Raw genomic sequence first — 14,520 nt, 5'->3', positions numbered from 1 at the left:
CACCAAAGCAGAAGCTCTGGTATGTAATTGCTTTCCATACGGCAACAGCTTTGCCAGTGTTTGCCTCCTACGTACTTTGTACAAACAAATCTTTTATTTCAGCGGGGGACCGTGCTTTAATTTTCTAAAGGTAACAATTGCACTTAGAAGAGGCACAGCACTGCCTCTTCATTTAGAAGACCTGCTCATTCAGCCAGGTCAAAGATACACCTTTTAAGAAAATCACAGTAATTCCAAGAAAAACATCTTCCTGCAAAGAGCTTTAATGAAAAGAGAGAAAATGAGAGCCTGGTACCTACAAGGAACATCTCTGTAGCAGGCAGCAGCTGCCTTCCTTCTTTAGTCCTTCCTAATCTATTTTGCAGCAGTAATATTGGAGGTGCAGAAGACGCTGAGTCTTTTCCCTAAATGGAATGCAGATTCAGACCACATTATGAACAACTGTCACAGGATTCTATGCCAGGAGTTGTCCTCATCATGTGAAAGCCTAGGAGAGAGAACATCTCTAGTCCTTTTGCATAAATCACTCTATCCCAGAACAAGTAATCAGAGACTGCTTTTAATAATCTCTGAGCACCAACAACAGGCCCCTCTCTAGGTCAGCAAGGGATGGGAGCAGGTCAGTACAATGAAGTCAAGTTTGGAGACATAAATAGAATTACTGGCAGAAGACATTAATGGTTACTATCAAGCTGACTATTTTAGCCATCTGAATTAAGAGCACAGCTCTTCGGTTTCCCAAAGATTCACTAATGAGCAGTTATGGCAACAGCAGATCTAAGAGACATACACTTCTCCTCTCAGCACCAATAAACAGGCAGAATTAATGCCTGTGTCTGGGAAAATGTGCAGTATGGCTACCAGCTGGGAATAACAAAAAGGAAATAGCATCTCAGGGGTTTGGTCATTGACAGAAGATTAATTTTTCCAGTGGAACATATTGCAACTCTGCAGAGACAAATGTAGAGGGGAAGCTGAGCGGCTCACAAAGGAATTGGGATAACATGGAAGATCAGTTAATGGGACAAACATAGAAGCCTATTTTCTTTCTTCATGGCACCAAAGGACAGCTCTGGTTTAATGGGACAACTGCAGCCACCCAAGATGCTTTGTTGGCAAACTTTTCAAGACAAGCCCTGTTAATTAGCATTAGACATGCTGATCTGGCAGTTATAGATCAGGGACTGCTAACAGCTGGTGTACTCTCACTGTCTCAGATGATGGCAGCCATGCAACTGCCTGTCACTTACAATCAGATACTCACAAATTACTCACAAATACTAGTTAGAAAGGTCTGGAGGGATCTGTGCAACATGACACAGGGACACCAAGTAATGCATGATCCAAAATCTGCTTAAACGATATAAAATGTAATCCACTGACAGGCTAAAAAGAGCTTCAGAAAAAAGAAAAAAAAAAAAGACTTCCCTTTGACAGAGAAACATTAAATCCAGCTAACCTCCCTCACGAAACCAAGCAAATCCTTAACAGAGTGGAAAGCTGTGGTCAGGGATCTGTGACAGACCAGAAGAAGCAGCCTTTCTCACGTAACTATCAGAGGGTAAGCCCCTTTGGTGGCACAAAAAGAGGAGTACAGTCTCTTCACTGGGTAAAGAAGTAGCTGTGTGTGTAAAGCAAGACAATAAATAATCTTTCCCTGGGAACACTACCTCTACTATTTTCTTGCTCTTTCCAAGCCCTTTCCTAATTGTTTCTCCCTTTTCTATATCAGGGCACTAATTGTTTTACCGCCAGTGTCTTCATGGCTGGACAGTGCTGGGTTCCCAACAAAAGAAAAAGTATGTATACTTGTCTCACTGTTTTGCACCAAATTGCACAACAGAGCAGGTACCATGCTGACAGGTATATGAATGCACACAAGCAAATGCATTCCTAAATCTTCAGAGGATCTAAGCATATGCAAGCCTCTTCCAGTGGTTTCCTATTTGCTACCGCATTCTCAGGAACCAAGTCTCACAGGGCTTCTGCTCACAGTCATCCTGTGCAACTCCCAAGGAAGCCCACAGGCTAGGTGATGACTGCAGGATAAGATCTTAAACAGATATGCTGATTTCTAGTATCTGTGTGATGAACCACATACCATTATCCTCCCCTGTGAAGGAAAGGCCTAGTTCTCTTTCTGGAGGTAAGACGCAGCTGGAAACAATGCTGATGGAATAAGTGTATAATTACTATATTTCATCTTCCAAATCAGGTTGCATTATCTAATCACATTTATAACAGGCTTCCTGACAAGACATTTCCTTGGCTTGCTGCTCGGACAGTTACTATTCCTTCTTAAAGAATAATGGAAAGATTTAAATGCTACAGGTGGGACTGAATACAGACTGATACCTACGCTGCACCCAGTTCCCTGTCACTGGGCTGAGAAAGTTGGGATAAAGACCCTGTGGCTTCTCAACTCTGTTCAGGACTTTGCGGATGTTCATCACCTAGGAGAGATGAGAGATGAGAACTATGTTACTTATCTGCTGAAAAGAAACACCCGTTTTCACTGTCCCTGAGAACTCTGTAATTTATCAGTGCCAATCCCTGCCTGAACAAGCACAGCAGCCTGCAACATTGTGAATCATCATGCAAGTGGAACTCAATGACATGGCTCTCCAGTGCGAGGTCTGTGATGGAGAGACCTTCCTGCTGGACTCCTCAGCACAATCTTTGTCCAGTTCTGTGGACTTCTAAAAATGATTCTAAAAATCCTGCAAGGCCCTAGTTCAGCAAGCAGCAGAAGCAGTTTCCCAATGCTCGTCCAGAAGAAATCCTAAGGATTTGGGATCTGGGTGGAAATGTATAGGATGCGGAGAGTGATTTTGTCATGATCCAAAGGGAAAGGAGTGGCAGGAATGCATGACTCACATAGTACTTCAATTCACCATGCGGTCACTTAACATGACGAATTTGCTCTTTTAATTTCAACAACAGACAGCTGCTTTAATGTGCTAGCACAGCCTTACTTATACTCTATAACCTCCCTTGGTTTCACCCCCATTAAATTCAACAGACCTTTCCCATAATGCATGAAATTAAGTGGTAAGTAGCATACATATTCTACCATAACCTACAGCTAATAAACTCTAAATCTTTTATGAAATCAAATTATTTGTATGCAAAAGTTGGCTACAGACTTAAGATGGTATTTCCACGTAAGTCATCAGGCTGCATAATATTTAGTATGCCATGCTACTAAAATTCAGTAATGACATGTTTGAATAAAAGACACAGATGGACTTTATTCCTGCTAAAATCACACAAGTCCCAAGCTGCAAGTTAATGAGTTGATCTGCTTCTCTGAAATCATTTCGCACAGGATGGGCTGTTTGAGCCCTTATCATCCTGTTTTCTCTCTTAGAGGGTATCAAGATGAATGGGATACGTTTTCTGTGGCACACACCAGACATGGTCAGCTAATAGGAGTCCATTAGAAAAATTCAGCCTTTATCCCTCTACAAGCTTAACAGGCAAAGAAGAAAATGTGTTACACTGGGGTCAGTAGCTTGACTGGCTCAAAATGCCACAGTTTGAACCTGGAATATGGATGAAATTCTGGTTTTCAATGTTGCATCTTCTTGTCCTTGTGTTTTCAGTGCTCATCTCTCCTTTTCCCCCCTCCATCATTTCTTTCCCATGCACTTTCTTTTCATACCCTGTCCTGGTCCCTCCACTGGTCTTTTCTCACCTACCCCCAACTCTCCTCTGATCAATTTGTCTTTATCACTGTTCTCAAGCATCTTTAGCCTGTCTCCTTTATTTCAAATCAACAGTCTTTCTTTGTCTTGTCTACAGAATTTCCTAGGTTTCTAGCTTCCTTTCACACTCTGCTTTTCTCTCCTGACCACTCCTCTGTAGCATTCCTCTTGCTTTCCACACACTCCATAATATTCTTCATTTTGCTTTCCAAGCTCCTTCCATCTCTTTCTTCCTCTCTTTTCCATAAACTCTCTTCTTGATTCAGAACTGACAGACCTGCACTGGAAATACCCTAGAAATGGACCGTTCTGAGGCTTTTACTGGCAATCCCAAAACCACTGTCTGTTGTCAACCCACTGTGGAACTCTGGATAGGCCTCATTTCTTTTAAGCTCATGGAGGTAGTTTGGATTCAACCTGGAACAAACTGTTGCCCTCAAAGGCCATTCTCAGGTATGTACAGTGAAAGCTAATGACCAACTGGTATCCAATGGCATATTTACTAAATTGCTCTCACATGCACTACAAGATCACTTGTGGGGGAAAAAAAAAAAAAAAAAAAAAAAAGCTCAAGGTAGTGTATAATATTAATAGATTTTCAGTTACAAGTTACATAGAAGGAATCCAATATGCCAGCTGTCAGGACTGTCCTACACACAAAACCTCAGCAGAAATCTTGTTGGCTAGAGCATAATGAGCTAATGCTCGAGCATAATGGCTTTTTAGAGCAAAAAGGTCTGTGAGTACAAAGAACTACTATTAGGATGTAAGAATTAACAATTATATTCAGTTGAGATCCAACATACAGCTTTATTTTGGCTGTGCCCTTGTCTGAGTAAGTTTCTACTACAATGCCACACAACTGAGACACTGGGAAAAATGTTCCTATCTTCCCCACAAGTGATGGGAACATGCAGGTGAGGTTGCTACAGCGAATATAAATGGCTGAAGAAAACACTGGAGTAGCTGCCCTCCAAAGCCAATTGGTCTGAAGTCGAGTGACCTTTACACCCTGCAAGATACAGGTTTCTGGACCCATGTCCCACTCTGGAAGATTTCTCCTGTGTAAGTTGTACTAGTACTGGGGAGAGAGGACACTGCTGCCATACTCTCTGCTGCAGGCAAACCAACTTGCTGCTTTGCTCCAGCCCTGCCCCCATGAGTATGAACAGACCATTTCATTAGTCAGTTGGGAAGTACTTGCCTTTTCCGCAAATACCGGGTTGCCAGAGAGCTCTGTGAGATGCAGGAATTCTAAGTGCAAGGTACCAAATTCTGCTAAGATGCTGCTTCCGGCAGATGCCCAACCCCAACTCCAACTCATGCCACTGCAAGAAGAGAAAAGGGAGCCTTCATTGCCAGGAAAACACAGCCAACACCTGAGGTCACTCCCTGCCCCAGTGCAAACCGTGCTTTTGCTATGTGCATGCAATGCACATCAGGTGTCGACAAGGGCCATGTAAAGGACATACATAGATTTTTAGGACTCTACCAATACTAGTGGGATGGAGCACTAGCTTTACAAAGGATTGTTTAGGATAGGACAAACAGACTGCACGTACTGGGAAACTGCATTTTTTGTGGGAAAGTAAGCCTTCCCAAAGAGCTTAAAGGAAACTTTGAAAGAACATTCACAAGCTGCACTATACAAGACACTTTGGGATAAAACACATCACTAAGTAGCCTCGACTGAACTTACATCTCAAACATCCCACAAAGCTGATATTTTACATAGAATCCAGACTGTCCCTAAGCACCTTGTTTCAACAAAATTTCATCCTCTTTAGTCATATACAACTCTGATATTCCCAACATATGCTTGGTTTCAGGGGGATACAGCATACAGCAACATCAGTGCTAGGAGAAAGTCGCCATTGGTCAAACCTGACTGTAGTAAAAAGCCACTGAGAATCTTAACATCTACACAGAACAAATCTAACTCTGAAAGTACCCTACCGGTACTCATCTTGCAAGAACAGGAAGGACAGAATAAAACTACAGAAACTGGCGAACAGTCTGAAGCAGCCAGCTTTACAAAGTGCCTCTGATCCTACTTCTGTGTATCATTTCTCACTTTGTTTTTTCCCCCTCTCACCCTGCCAAACCCATGCATGGATGGAGAGAAATCCTCCTTGGAGCAAAGGAAGAAGCCAATTCTGGGGATGAGGAAGGCATCCCTTGTCCCTTTATCCTCAAAGTAAACCAAATAAAGGATATGGAAGGGCAGGGGCTCTTCCAAGCACTAACAGTGTCATTCACCTCCTTCCTGGATTTGCTTCTACATTCAACCATTTCCTTCTTGTAGACCACTGCTACAGATGACAGCTCTACACCTCTCTGAAATTTACACAGACAATAAGGTGACCTATGTCCTTAAGCCAAAATAGGCTCTGCAGGTTCTTGCTCAGGGAAGCTTGCCCAAACTATCTAAGAAGTGATGTGGCTTTGATTTTCCTGTCTCTGCAAGTGTTGCTTCTGGTTGGTACTGATGAGGTAACAAATTTCCAGTGATGGGGAGAACACTAGATGGCGTCTGAAATCTTGTCTATGAAACCAGAAATGTTTCTGTTGTTTACAGGAGGCTCAAACTAACAACCTTTCTGAGGGGAAAAATGCTTCCCCCTCCATGTGATGTATGGAAAGCCATCTCAAGTCCAGAGTTATTTGTTTCGCCTCCAGACAAAAAGAGTCATGAGATAAGCAATATGTTCGCTCTGTTTCAAATTGTTCAGTCACAGCCACACATCAGCCTTCCCTGCAAACCGTCAGGATGCTGTATCACCAGCTTTTCCATCAAAAACACTGTCTGCAGATAAAATGGGTACCCCAGTAACATCAAGCATTTATGGCTGAAACCCCTCTGTCCAGTCTGACCAGGTTAATGGTGGTATTAATACCACATTGGACATATCTGCTGAACCTGGAAGTAGCTGGACCTAGGATGGGTGTGCTAAACAATCCCATGGTGTTCTCATTTCTACAAAGAATCAAGTAAGCTTCTGGAGATGCAGAGGTTTAGGGAAGCTGTGAAGGACAGCAGGGGCCAGTGACCTGGAACAGGAAGCGTCAGGAGAGAAATCACAGTGTAACACACAGGCAGAGAGCACAAAGCATCAGCTTGAGAAGACAATGTACTCTAGGACCTGGCAAACAACATGGCAGTTAGACCAGCTGGATGGAAAACAAGCCTCTATGAGATATCATTCTGGAGCCTGTGTGAAAGCACTACAAGAGTACCACCAGGGAGGGGACACCTGCAAGGTAACCTGTTAAGAGAGAGAAGACCAGCTAGCTATGGGAAGAGGGGGACATGGGCTGTCTTTGTACTTGGGTCCTCAAAAATGTATACTCAGAATTGACTTAGTGCCAGCATTTGTTTCACTGAATGCCATTCCTATCCACTCATAAAAGCTTATCCGCACCAAAAGCCTACACATGCTGGAAGACTGTCCTGCTTTTCAGTTGACAATTCCCTCTGGAATTAGCACAACCTTGCAAAAGTAGAACTGGGGAGACAATTCCTCTTGCAAAACTTTTCTGGGTTTTGTTTCGGCCCCAACATTTGGGTTAAACATCTGTTCTCACAGCATCACCTCTCTTCCTGCTGCTTCCAGTTCCACATGCTATCTCACACTGAGTAACTCCCTTCCCCTTTGGGTTTACAGCATGTGGCTGTTCATCGTGTTTCTTCACTAGTCAGACAGCAGATTTAGCTCACATCATCCTTGTTTCTATATCAATTGACACTCCAAGCCCTCACAGCAGCTTCACAGCTGACGCCAGAGCTCAAGTCATTAATATGGGTTCCGGGTTGGGGGTTCAGTTTTATTTTGATTTTCTTTGCCCTTAGACAAGGTCATCAAGCAAAACATTTTGGGAACGTCTAGGCAGGCACAGTCTGTTTCCTTTGTCTTCACAAAGGGCAGGGGAGGGTTTTTAAAAGGTTAGTCTATGCCAAATCTTTATCAGCCACAGGAGAAGCAAACATCTCTTCTGTAAAAATACGATTAAAGTCTTGGTGGTGGCTTGAATTTTCACTGGGGTCACATGCAGATGAGACAACTCAAGGGTGACAGTGATATTTGAGCAATGGATCAGCATGAGTCAAACATGTGACAGCCTTGCACTTCACAGAGATGGGAACCAAACAGGAGATTTGGGCTAAGAGATGAATAATGATTTTCATGGCTGCTGCTCTGAGTTTTGCGAGGATGAAAGGCTTTTGTTAACACACGTTGCCCACTGTCTGCGTTTCAGCCAGCATGCAGCTTTTACCCAGGGGGATTTGTTAGTAGGCATCAAAAGGAGCCAACAAACCCTTATTGGCAGGGAACACTGCCTACTGGAGAGAATCAGAGACTGGGAGTCCAGCCTGCAGGTTGGCTTCTCTTTGCCAAGTGACCTTCAACAAGCTATTTAGTGCAGATGTCTTAAAGATCACCTCCAGCAACAGACTACCACCTATCCTACATGAAATATTGTGACTCTAAGTGAAGGATACACACCTGCCTGAGTGCTGCCAGCACGGAGAAAACTACATGATCTGTATATTCCTCCCTTTCTAGTAGCAAAACTGTCAGCCAGTCCCATCCAGTTCCTTTCCCAATTTCCCCAAACATGGAACACAGATAAATTCACATGTATTTAGTTGGGCACGTTACAAAAAAAATATATACAGGTCTCCATGTTATGTGCAGACTACAAATAACCTTTTAAAGAAAATGAGAGTGAAGAAAATGCTATTGCAGCAGGGAGCCCTGCCAAGAGGTAGAGGAAGAAACTGTGGACAGTCCAAAATTAATACAACACAGCTGGGTTTAATTTGAGTCTCCTGCAATCTCTGCCAAGGCACCTCTTGGTTTTGAGATGGCAAAACAAATGTCCTTGAAGAAGAGGGGAGCACCTCTGAGGAACTGCTGTTGTTCCTGCTTGGGTCTTGGTCTTTTACATTCAGTGTTAAAATGATATGTTTGTAAGGACATGTGTCTTGCCTGCCCAGATTTATGACACCACGTGGGATACCAGTGGGGGTGTTAAAAGCTGGCAGAAGTTTCTCTCCAAGTTCCAGAGCTTTACTCTTGAAGACCTGTTAAAAGAAGAAGAGAGGATCAACATTTGATGGACTGCTTGCAAATACTAGTCATGCTGGATTCTTTTAAATCCAGTTTTTCACATGCCTGATTATAAAAAAATGGAAGCATTGCACCATATGAATCTACCATTTCAGATATTCTGCTGCCATAGATCCACTGCACAACAGATCTGAACCAAAAGTCATAGTGAATTGTGGTGTCTGTATAAACGTCCTCTAAAAATCTATACTAAGCCAGACCCAAGGTCCCTGTCAAACCCTCAACCTGTATGTGAGTAGCCAGAGCTGTGGAGCTCACAGAACACCCCAAATACCTTAGCAGCAAATTTCAGTTACCTGAACTGAACAAAAGAGTACTCTTTTGAGACAAATTCTTACATTTTCCTAGTGTGCACACACAGGAGTGGTGAAATGACTGAATTAAAATCCAAAGAATCAGATTTACGACATGGCTTTTCCTAGATGGTGTTATGTACTGTAGCAAAAAAAAAAAAAACATGATTTCCAACAAACATTCTTTAACTTGTAACTAATTTACAGGAGGGATTCATGGTTTAATGGCTAAGCTGTTCCTTTTTCTAATCACAATGCCTGAGTTTTGAGCTTTCAAATCAAATTATAGCTTATGGTGGCTCGTAGCACAAAGCTGCCATACACAATTATTCTGGGACAAACTGCTGCACGCACTAATTTTTGCTCCAGAGATTAGACCTGATCAAGGGAAGCTTGCAGGTGACTTAAGAGATTAAGTGGAAGCCTTTTACTTCTATCTCCACTGTATCAGCCCAAGCTGTCATAGTAATTCTAAGAAAGCAGGAATTTATTGCTCCAAAACTGCAGCACTGAAGAAAGCTGAGATCTCCTGTGAGCTAGCAGGCCTTCGATGCACTTACAGGGAAGCAGGAATTTGATTCGGATGGGAAATCCAGGAGACAGAGACTTGCATTTTGCCTTTCAGCCTGGTGACATTGACTAGGTGTATGACAGGCACTGCCCTGGCTGCTGTGTGTTGCTGCTGACTGCACTTCAAGAGGTCACTGTTGGCGTTTTATGGTTTAATGTGGTTTCTTTTTGCTGTTGATCTGAAGCCTGTTGAAGTTGTCACTGAGAGGCCCTGAGTAGAGGCACTGAGTCTTTTAAAGTTTTCCCTGGTGGGGTAAGGTAGAAGTCATTCTAAAGGTAGAAGTTATTCCTGGAACTCATTTAAAATGCAACTGAAGTAACAGAGCAGCTCCCGTGTGTGACTCCACGGTGCCACCATGCAGTGATGAGCCATCCAGTGCTATTATGTTGGACAGCACCGAGCCATGGACAGTGTATGGCACAAGAGGTAAACTTATATAAAAGCCAATCTTACAGTTCCTTCACTCACAAAACTCCTCCTTGAAACAGAGTTTCTGCTTGCCTAAGGCTTCTAGGACAAACAAATAATCTCCTGATCTCTCTATAGCCAACTATAAAATTCCAGTCCAGCCATATTATAAAACAGATTATGGCATTAAGCTTTGGCCTCTACAGGGCTGGAGAGAAAGAAGAGAAGTGGCAGTAAATGACTCCTGTTTCACGCAGAACTGCTGAAGGATGGGAGCATCCACTGAATGGCTGCTCCACACCATTCTACAAGAGGTGCTGTGACCCCCTAAGACATGTGCTCCTGTCCCTACTAGGCAAACGGACTATTTGTGGAGCTATATCACTTTGGCATGTGAGCTGGCAAGATTCAGGTACTCTGCATGGCAGTTTGACAACCCCTTCCTTCCTTGTGCCCCACGGCACTTTATCTTACAAGCTACTGCAACAGAGAGACTGTCCAGACAGAGTTTGGAGCAAGGGCTACTAACCAGTTGCCCTCCTTAGTCTGAGGCAGAACCTGGAGTGATGTTTGATGAAATACTGCCAAAGTTTAGAATGCAAAGGAACAAATGCAAAGATCACTGCACATGGCATTTCACTGGGGAGCAATGCGTCCAAGTGAAAAATGTATATTGCTAGAATTGCCCACACAAGAAAAATGTGTGCAAGTGAGCCAGGCATGGTCTATGCAAGGTAATTATGTGAGGCAGTTAAAAGAACATTAGTAGCATTTCAATACACATACAAATTATAGGTTTAGACTGTAGTTGTATAGGCTGATGGGATACTCTGATACACAGAGAAAAGTTGCTGGAAAATGCTGCTGAAGCAAACCTCTTCTCCAGTTAAGTAGTACGCTGCCAACAGTCCTCCAATATAGCGGATGTTCACCTCAAACAAGGATGCTTCTCCATTCTGAAAACACAAAATGATATAATTGACTGCAAAGTCTGCACACACAAATGGCAGCTAAGGCAAACAGATTGTAGGCAGATGCTGAAGTCTCCCAGTTCTCACTAACACTGTAACACACTTCTTCATCTAAGATCTCAAAGCACTTTATTTGCTTTACAGTGACAGGTAGAGCATGAAGGGAAGAGAAATATTAAAATTGCCCATTTATCAGAAGCTAATGATACGCAAATCAGTTAGGGCAGGTGTACTGTCCATCACTTCAACCCTGTCTTGGGTTACACTTTGCAAAGATCTGTGAGTTAGGTTAGCGGAAAAAATGCCCTCTGAAATGTTTTATTTAAAGAAAAAATGGTACAGCCACATGGAAAACATATTTTCTCCATTTTTTGTGAAGAGATCACTGCAATAGATAGATGAAATGCATTTCCTGCGTGAGGTACTTCCTGTCATTCAAAGACTCACCCTAGTTTGCAGGAACAGAAATGACCACAGCCTGATGTATGTCATAGGCATGTTTATGAAGAAACAAACTGCATGATGTATGTGTGCCCCACCAACAGAGCTAGCAGACACAGATGAATATGGCTCATTGAATCACTCAAGAACACACTCACCTGGAAATCATTTTGCTCTGCCTACTCAGCTGATGATCAGCAAATGTCAAAATGAGTGCATTGAAAATGTGCCGGTGAATCTGTCTGATAAATGATTCCTACCCTCATGCAAATGCATAAAGGCACAAAACAGAAAGATCTTCCACCAACACAACACCTTCAGTGAGCAGGGGAAAGTAGACCTGAACCTCTGCACTAGCCTCTCATTTCCAAATATCTGCAGGTTTCAAATCAGAGCAAATACTTTATTGAGATAATGACTGAAATAGCATTAGGCAGAGCAGAGCATCCAGTTCCAAACAGATCTTGTGCATCTTGGGAGTTCCTGCCTCACTCTTCCGGACTGTCAGAGTCTTTTGTACAAAGCCATTTTTAAATTCCTTTCCCCTCTTTTCTCCCTCTGCTGTGCATTCTAACACCACCTATCAATCCATAGCATTCATTCTTATCTATGCAGATCAATCTATTCTGCAGGCCAAGATTAAAAGCTTTCATGAAATCCAAATAAATTAATTTCCCAGTTGATTTTGTCCCTTGTTTATCAATTCAGTAATGTGCTGCGAGCATTAAGCAAGTTTATCAGATGTGGTCTTCCTTTTATGAATACATGAGTGCTAGCCATGCACTCCCAAATGATGTTTTTCCACAAAGGTAACTGCATTCATTTTTCTCATGAGGAGAACCATTTTTCATGACAGACAAGTAGGCTGGCATTACAAAATAAAAGTTTGAACTGCACTTTGATTTTAACATTCTCTGTACACCACTGATGTGATCCCATCTGCTCTCCCACGAATTACAGAAAGGCTTGGGTTGGACGGGATCTTGAAGATCATTTACCTCCAACACATCCCACTAGACCAGGTTTCCCAAAGCTTGATCCAACTCGGCCTTGAACATTTCCAGGGATGGGGCAGACAACACTTTGATGGATGTCCTGTTCCACTGCTTCACCACCCTCATAAGCAAGAATTTCTTCTTCAAATCTAATCTGGATCTACCACATTTCAGTTTAAAGTCATTACCTCTTGTCCTATCACTACACTCCCTGACAAAGATTCCCTCTCATGCTTTCTTATAAGCCTCCTTTATGTACTGACAGGGACAGCATCCTTCATTTGATAGCACTGCAAAGGATGTATTGTCCCAGAGTCCCATCAAATCTAACATTAGCTCTAAGAAAAAGTGGCTAGGAAACCTTCAAGGACCACAGAGAATGACCACCTTCAGCCATTTTCAGAGATGATGCCCTTCCTTTCAAAGCTAGGCTCAATATGTGCTCCCACTTTGCTGTCAAGGCACTACATTTCCACTGCACAAGCCTCAGCAACGGCTTTGCATACCAGCAAAGGACCCAGTGAAGGAGATCAGTGTTTTTAATCTTAACCTACAGCATGTAAAAAGAAAACTTGCTTTATCTTAGACTGACGTTTTACCAAGATGAAGCAGAACTTGTTCTTTCATGAAAAGAAATTCTACAGAGTATCCTATAAGTATAGCTGTTGTACAGCCGAGACCAGAATACAAAAACAAAACATTAAACACCGAATTTCATTTTCAGTCAGACATTGAGTTTGATCCAGTGATCCCTGCCTGGAAGCCTTTGCTACATATAGGGAGAAGATTGGGCGAATCATCGCAGCAGTCCCTTTGGCCTTAAAAAACAAATAAATAAATTAATTAAAAAGATCTGTGAGTTGAGTGTTTCTTCCCCTGCATTCTTCATATGTCCCCTCCTCAAATGGATCTTAGAGAAGGCTCTGTAACTAGAACTGGCAAAACACGCACTGAGCATTTGTCTGATACAGACAGACATTGCCAGAAACTGACTTACCACATTCAAGTCAAAGCTCTTCTCCACCCATTTTTTTGCTTCTTGGAATTCCTCCTCAAGTTCCATGATGTACAGAGTATCTAAGGCATCTACCACTGTAGCTCCTCGAAGACCTCCTGCAAACAGAAAAGTGTGATGAAGCCCCATTTGTGCAGTCTTTTTTACCTCTAAATAAATCTACAGGAGCTGAGACAGGCAGCAGCTTCCAGTCCCAGTAATGGGGATTTCTGGATGGGATCCAGACTAGCCACTTTTTCTGATTCTTCTGACAGGACTAGTGAGCTCCACTACCCAAAACATGTTGCTTTGGAGAGGCACAATTTTCAAAGGCCTGATAATGTTCTGAAAAAATACCCCCGAAGAACAGCTCAAGGTCTGCACGTTAGAACACCAGTCATGACTGCAATCCTTGGCCTTGTTTTTCAGTTCTTATCTTGGCCAAAATGTTTACACAATTACACCCCTAATCTGTGTTCATCTGCAAACCCAAATTCAGCCTCTTTCTAACCCAGTTACAAGCATAGGCCTCTTCTGATGGAAGGGGCCAGATCACAGGCCAGATATGCAACTTGAAGAACTCCCAGCTACAAGGCTGCCTGTCCCTTAAGAGTTGTTACAAAAGCTGTAAAACTGATGCTTCAGGAAATTAGCAGCTAAGATTGGGGTCTTTAATAGTCCTGCTCATCAGGAAGGAGATAAGCCTTTTACTAATGGTTTTGCCTAACTCCCATGTCTACTTTGTGTCTGAGGATCCAGTAAGCATGACAGCTTGTATGTGTGTGATCTGAAGTACTGCTGCTCTGCTGCAAAAGCCAAACATACAGCGCACACAACAAGGCAGTCTCTCTCAACTCTCACCAGCTTTGCTGTCTAAATGCATGGGAATAATGCTAAATGTAACGTGCACCTAGATGCAATGACATTGCAATACTGGAAAAGGAGCAAGGATTCCCAAGCAGCATGAGACAAGTATCTTCACCAGCTTTTAAACATTATCTCCCTTGA

At 42.7% G+C, this 14,520-nt stretch overlaps 1 protein-coding gene across 1 annotated transcript in view; it reads right to left on the bottom strand.

Moving 5' to 3' along the window:
* Positions 1 to 14,520, bottom strand: part of MAN1C1 (mannosidase alpha class 1C member 1) — a 34,811-nt gene that overhangs the window by 6,229 nt on the left and 14,062 nt on the right. Inside the window, 5 exon segments of the mRNA XM_032202445.1 lie at positions 2,360 to 2,453; positions 4,912 to 5,035; positions 8,699 to 8,793; positions 10,987 to 11,067; positions 13,516 to 13,631. Coding sequence (XP_032058336.1) covers positions 2,360 to 2,453; positions 4,912 to 5,035; positions 8,699 to 8,793; positions 10,987 to 11,067; positions 13,516 to 13,631 — 510 coding nt within the window.

Source organism: Aythya fuligula, chromosome 23 (assembly GCF_009819795.1).
Source record: "Aythya fuligula isolate bAytFul2 chromosome 23, bAytFul2.pri, whole genome shotgun sequence".
Lineage (NCBI taxonomy): Eukaryota > Metazoa > Chordata > Aves > Anseriformes > Anatidae > Aythya > Aythya fuligula.
Note: the sequence above shows the minus strand (reverse complement) of the source record. Positions and strands in the feature narration are given on the sequence as shown.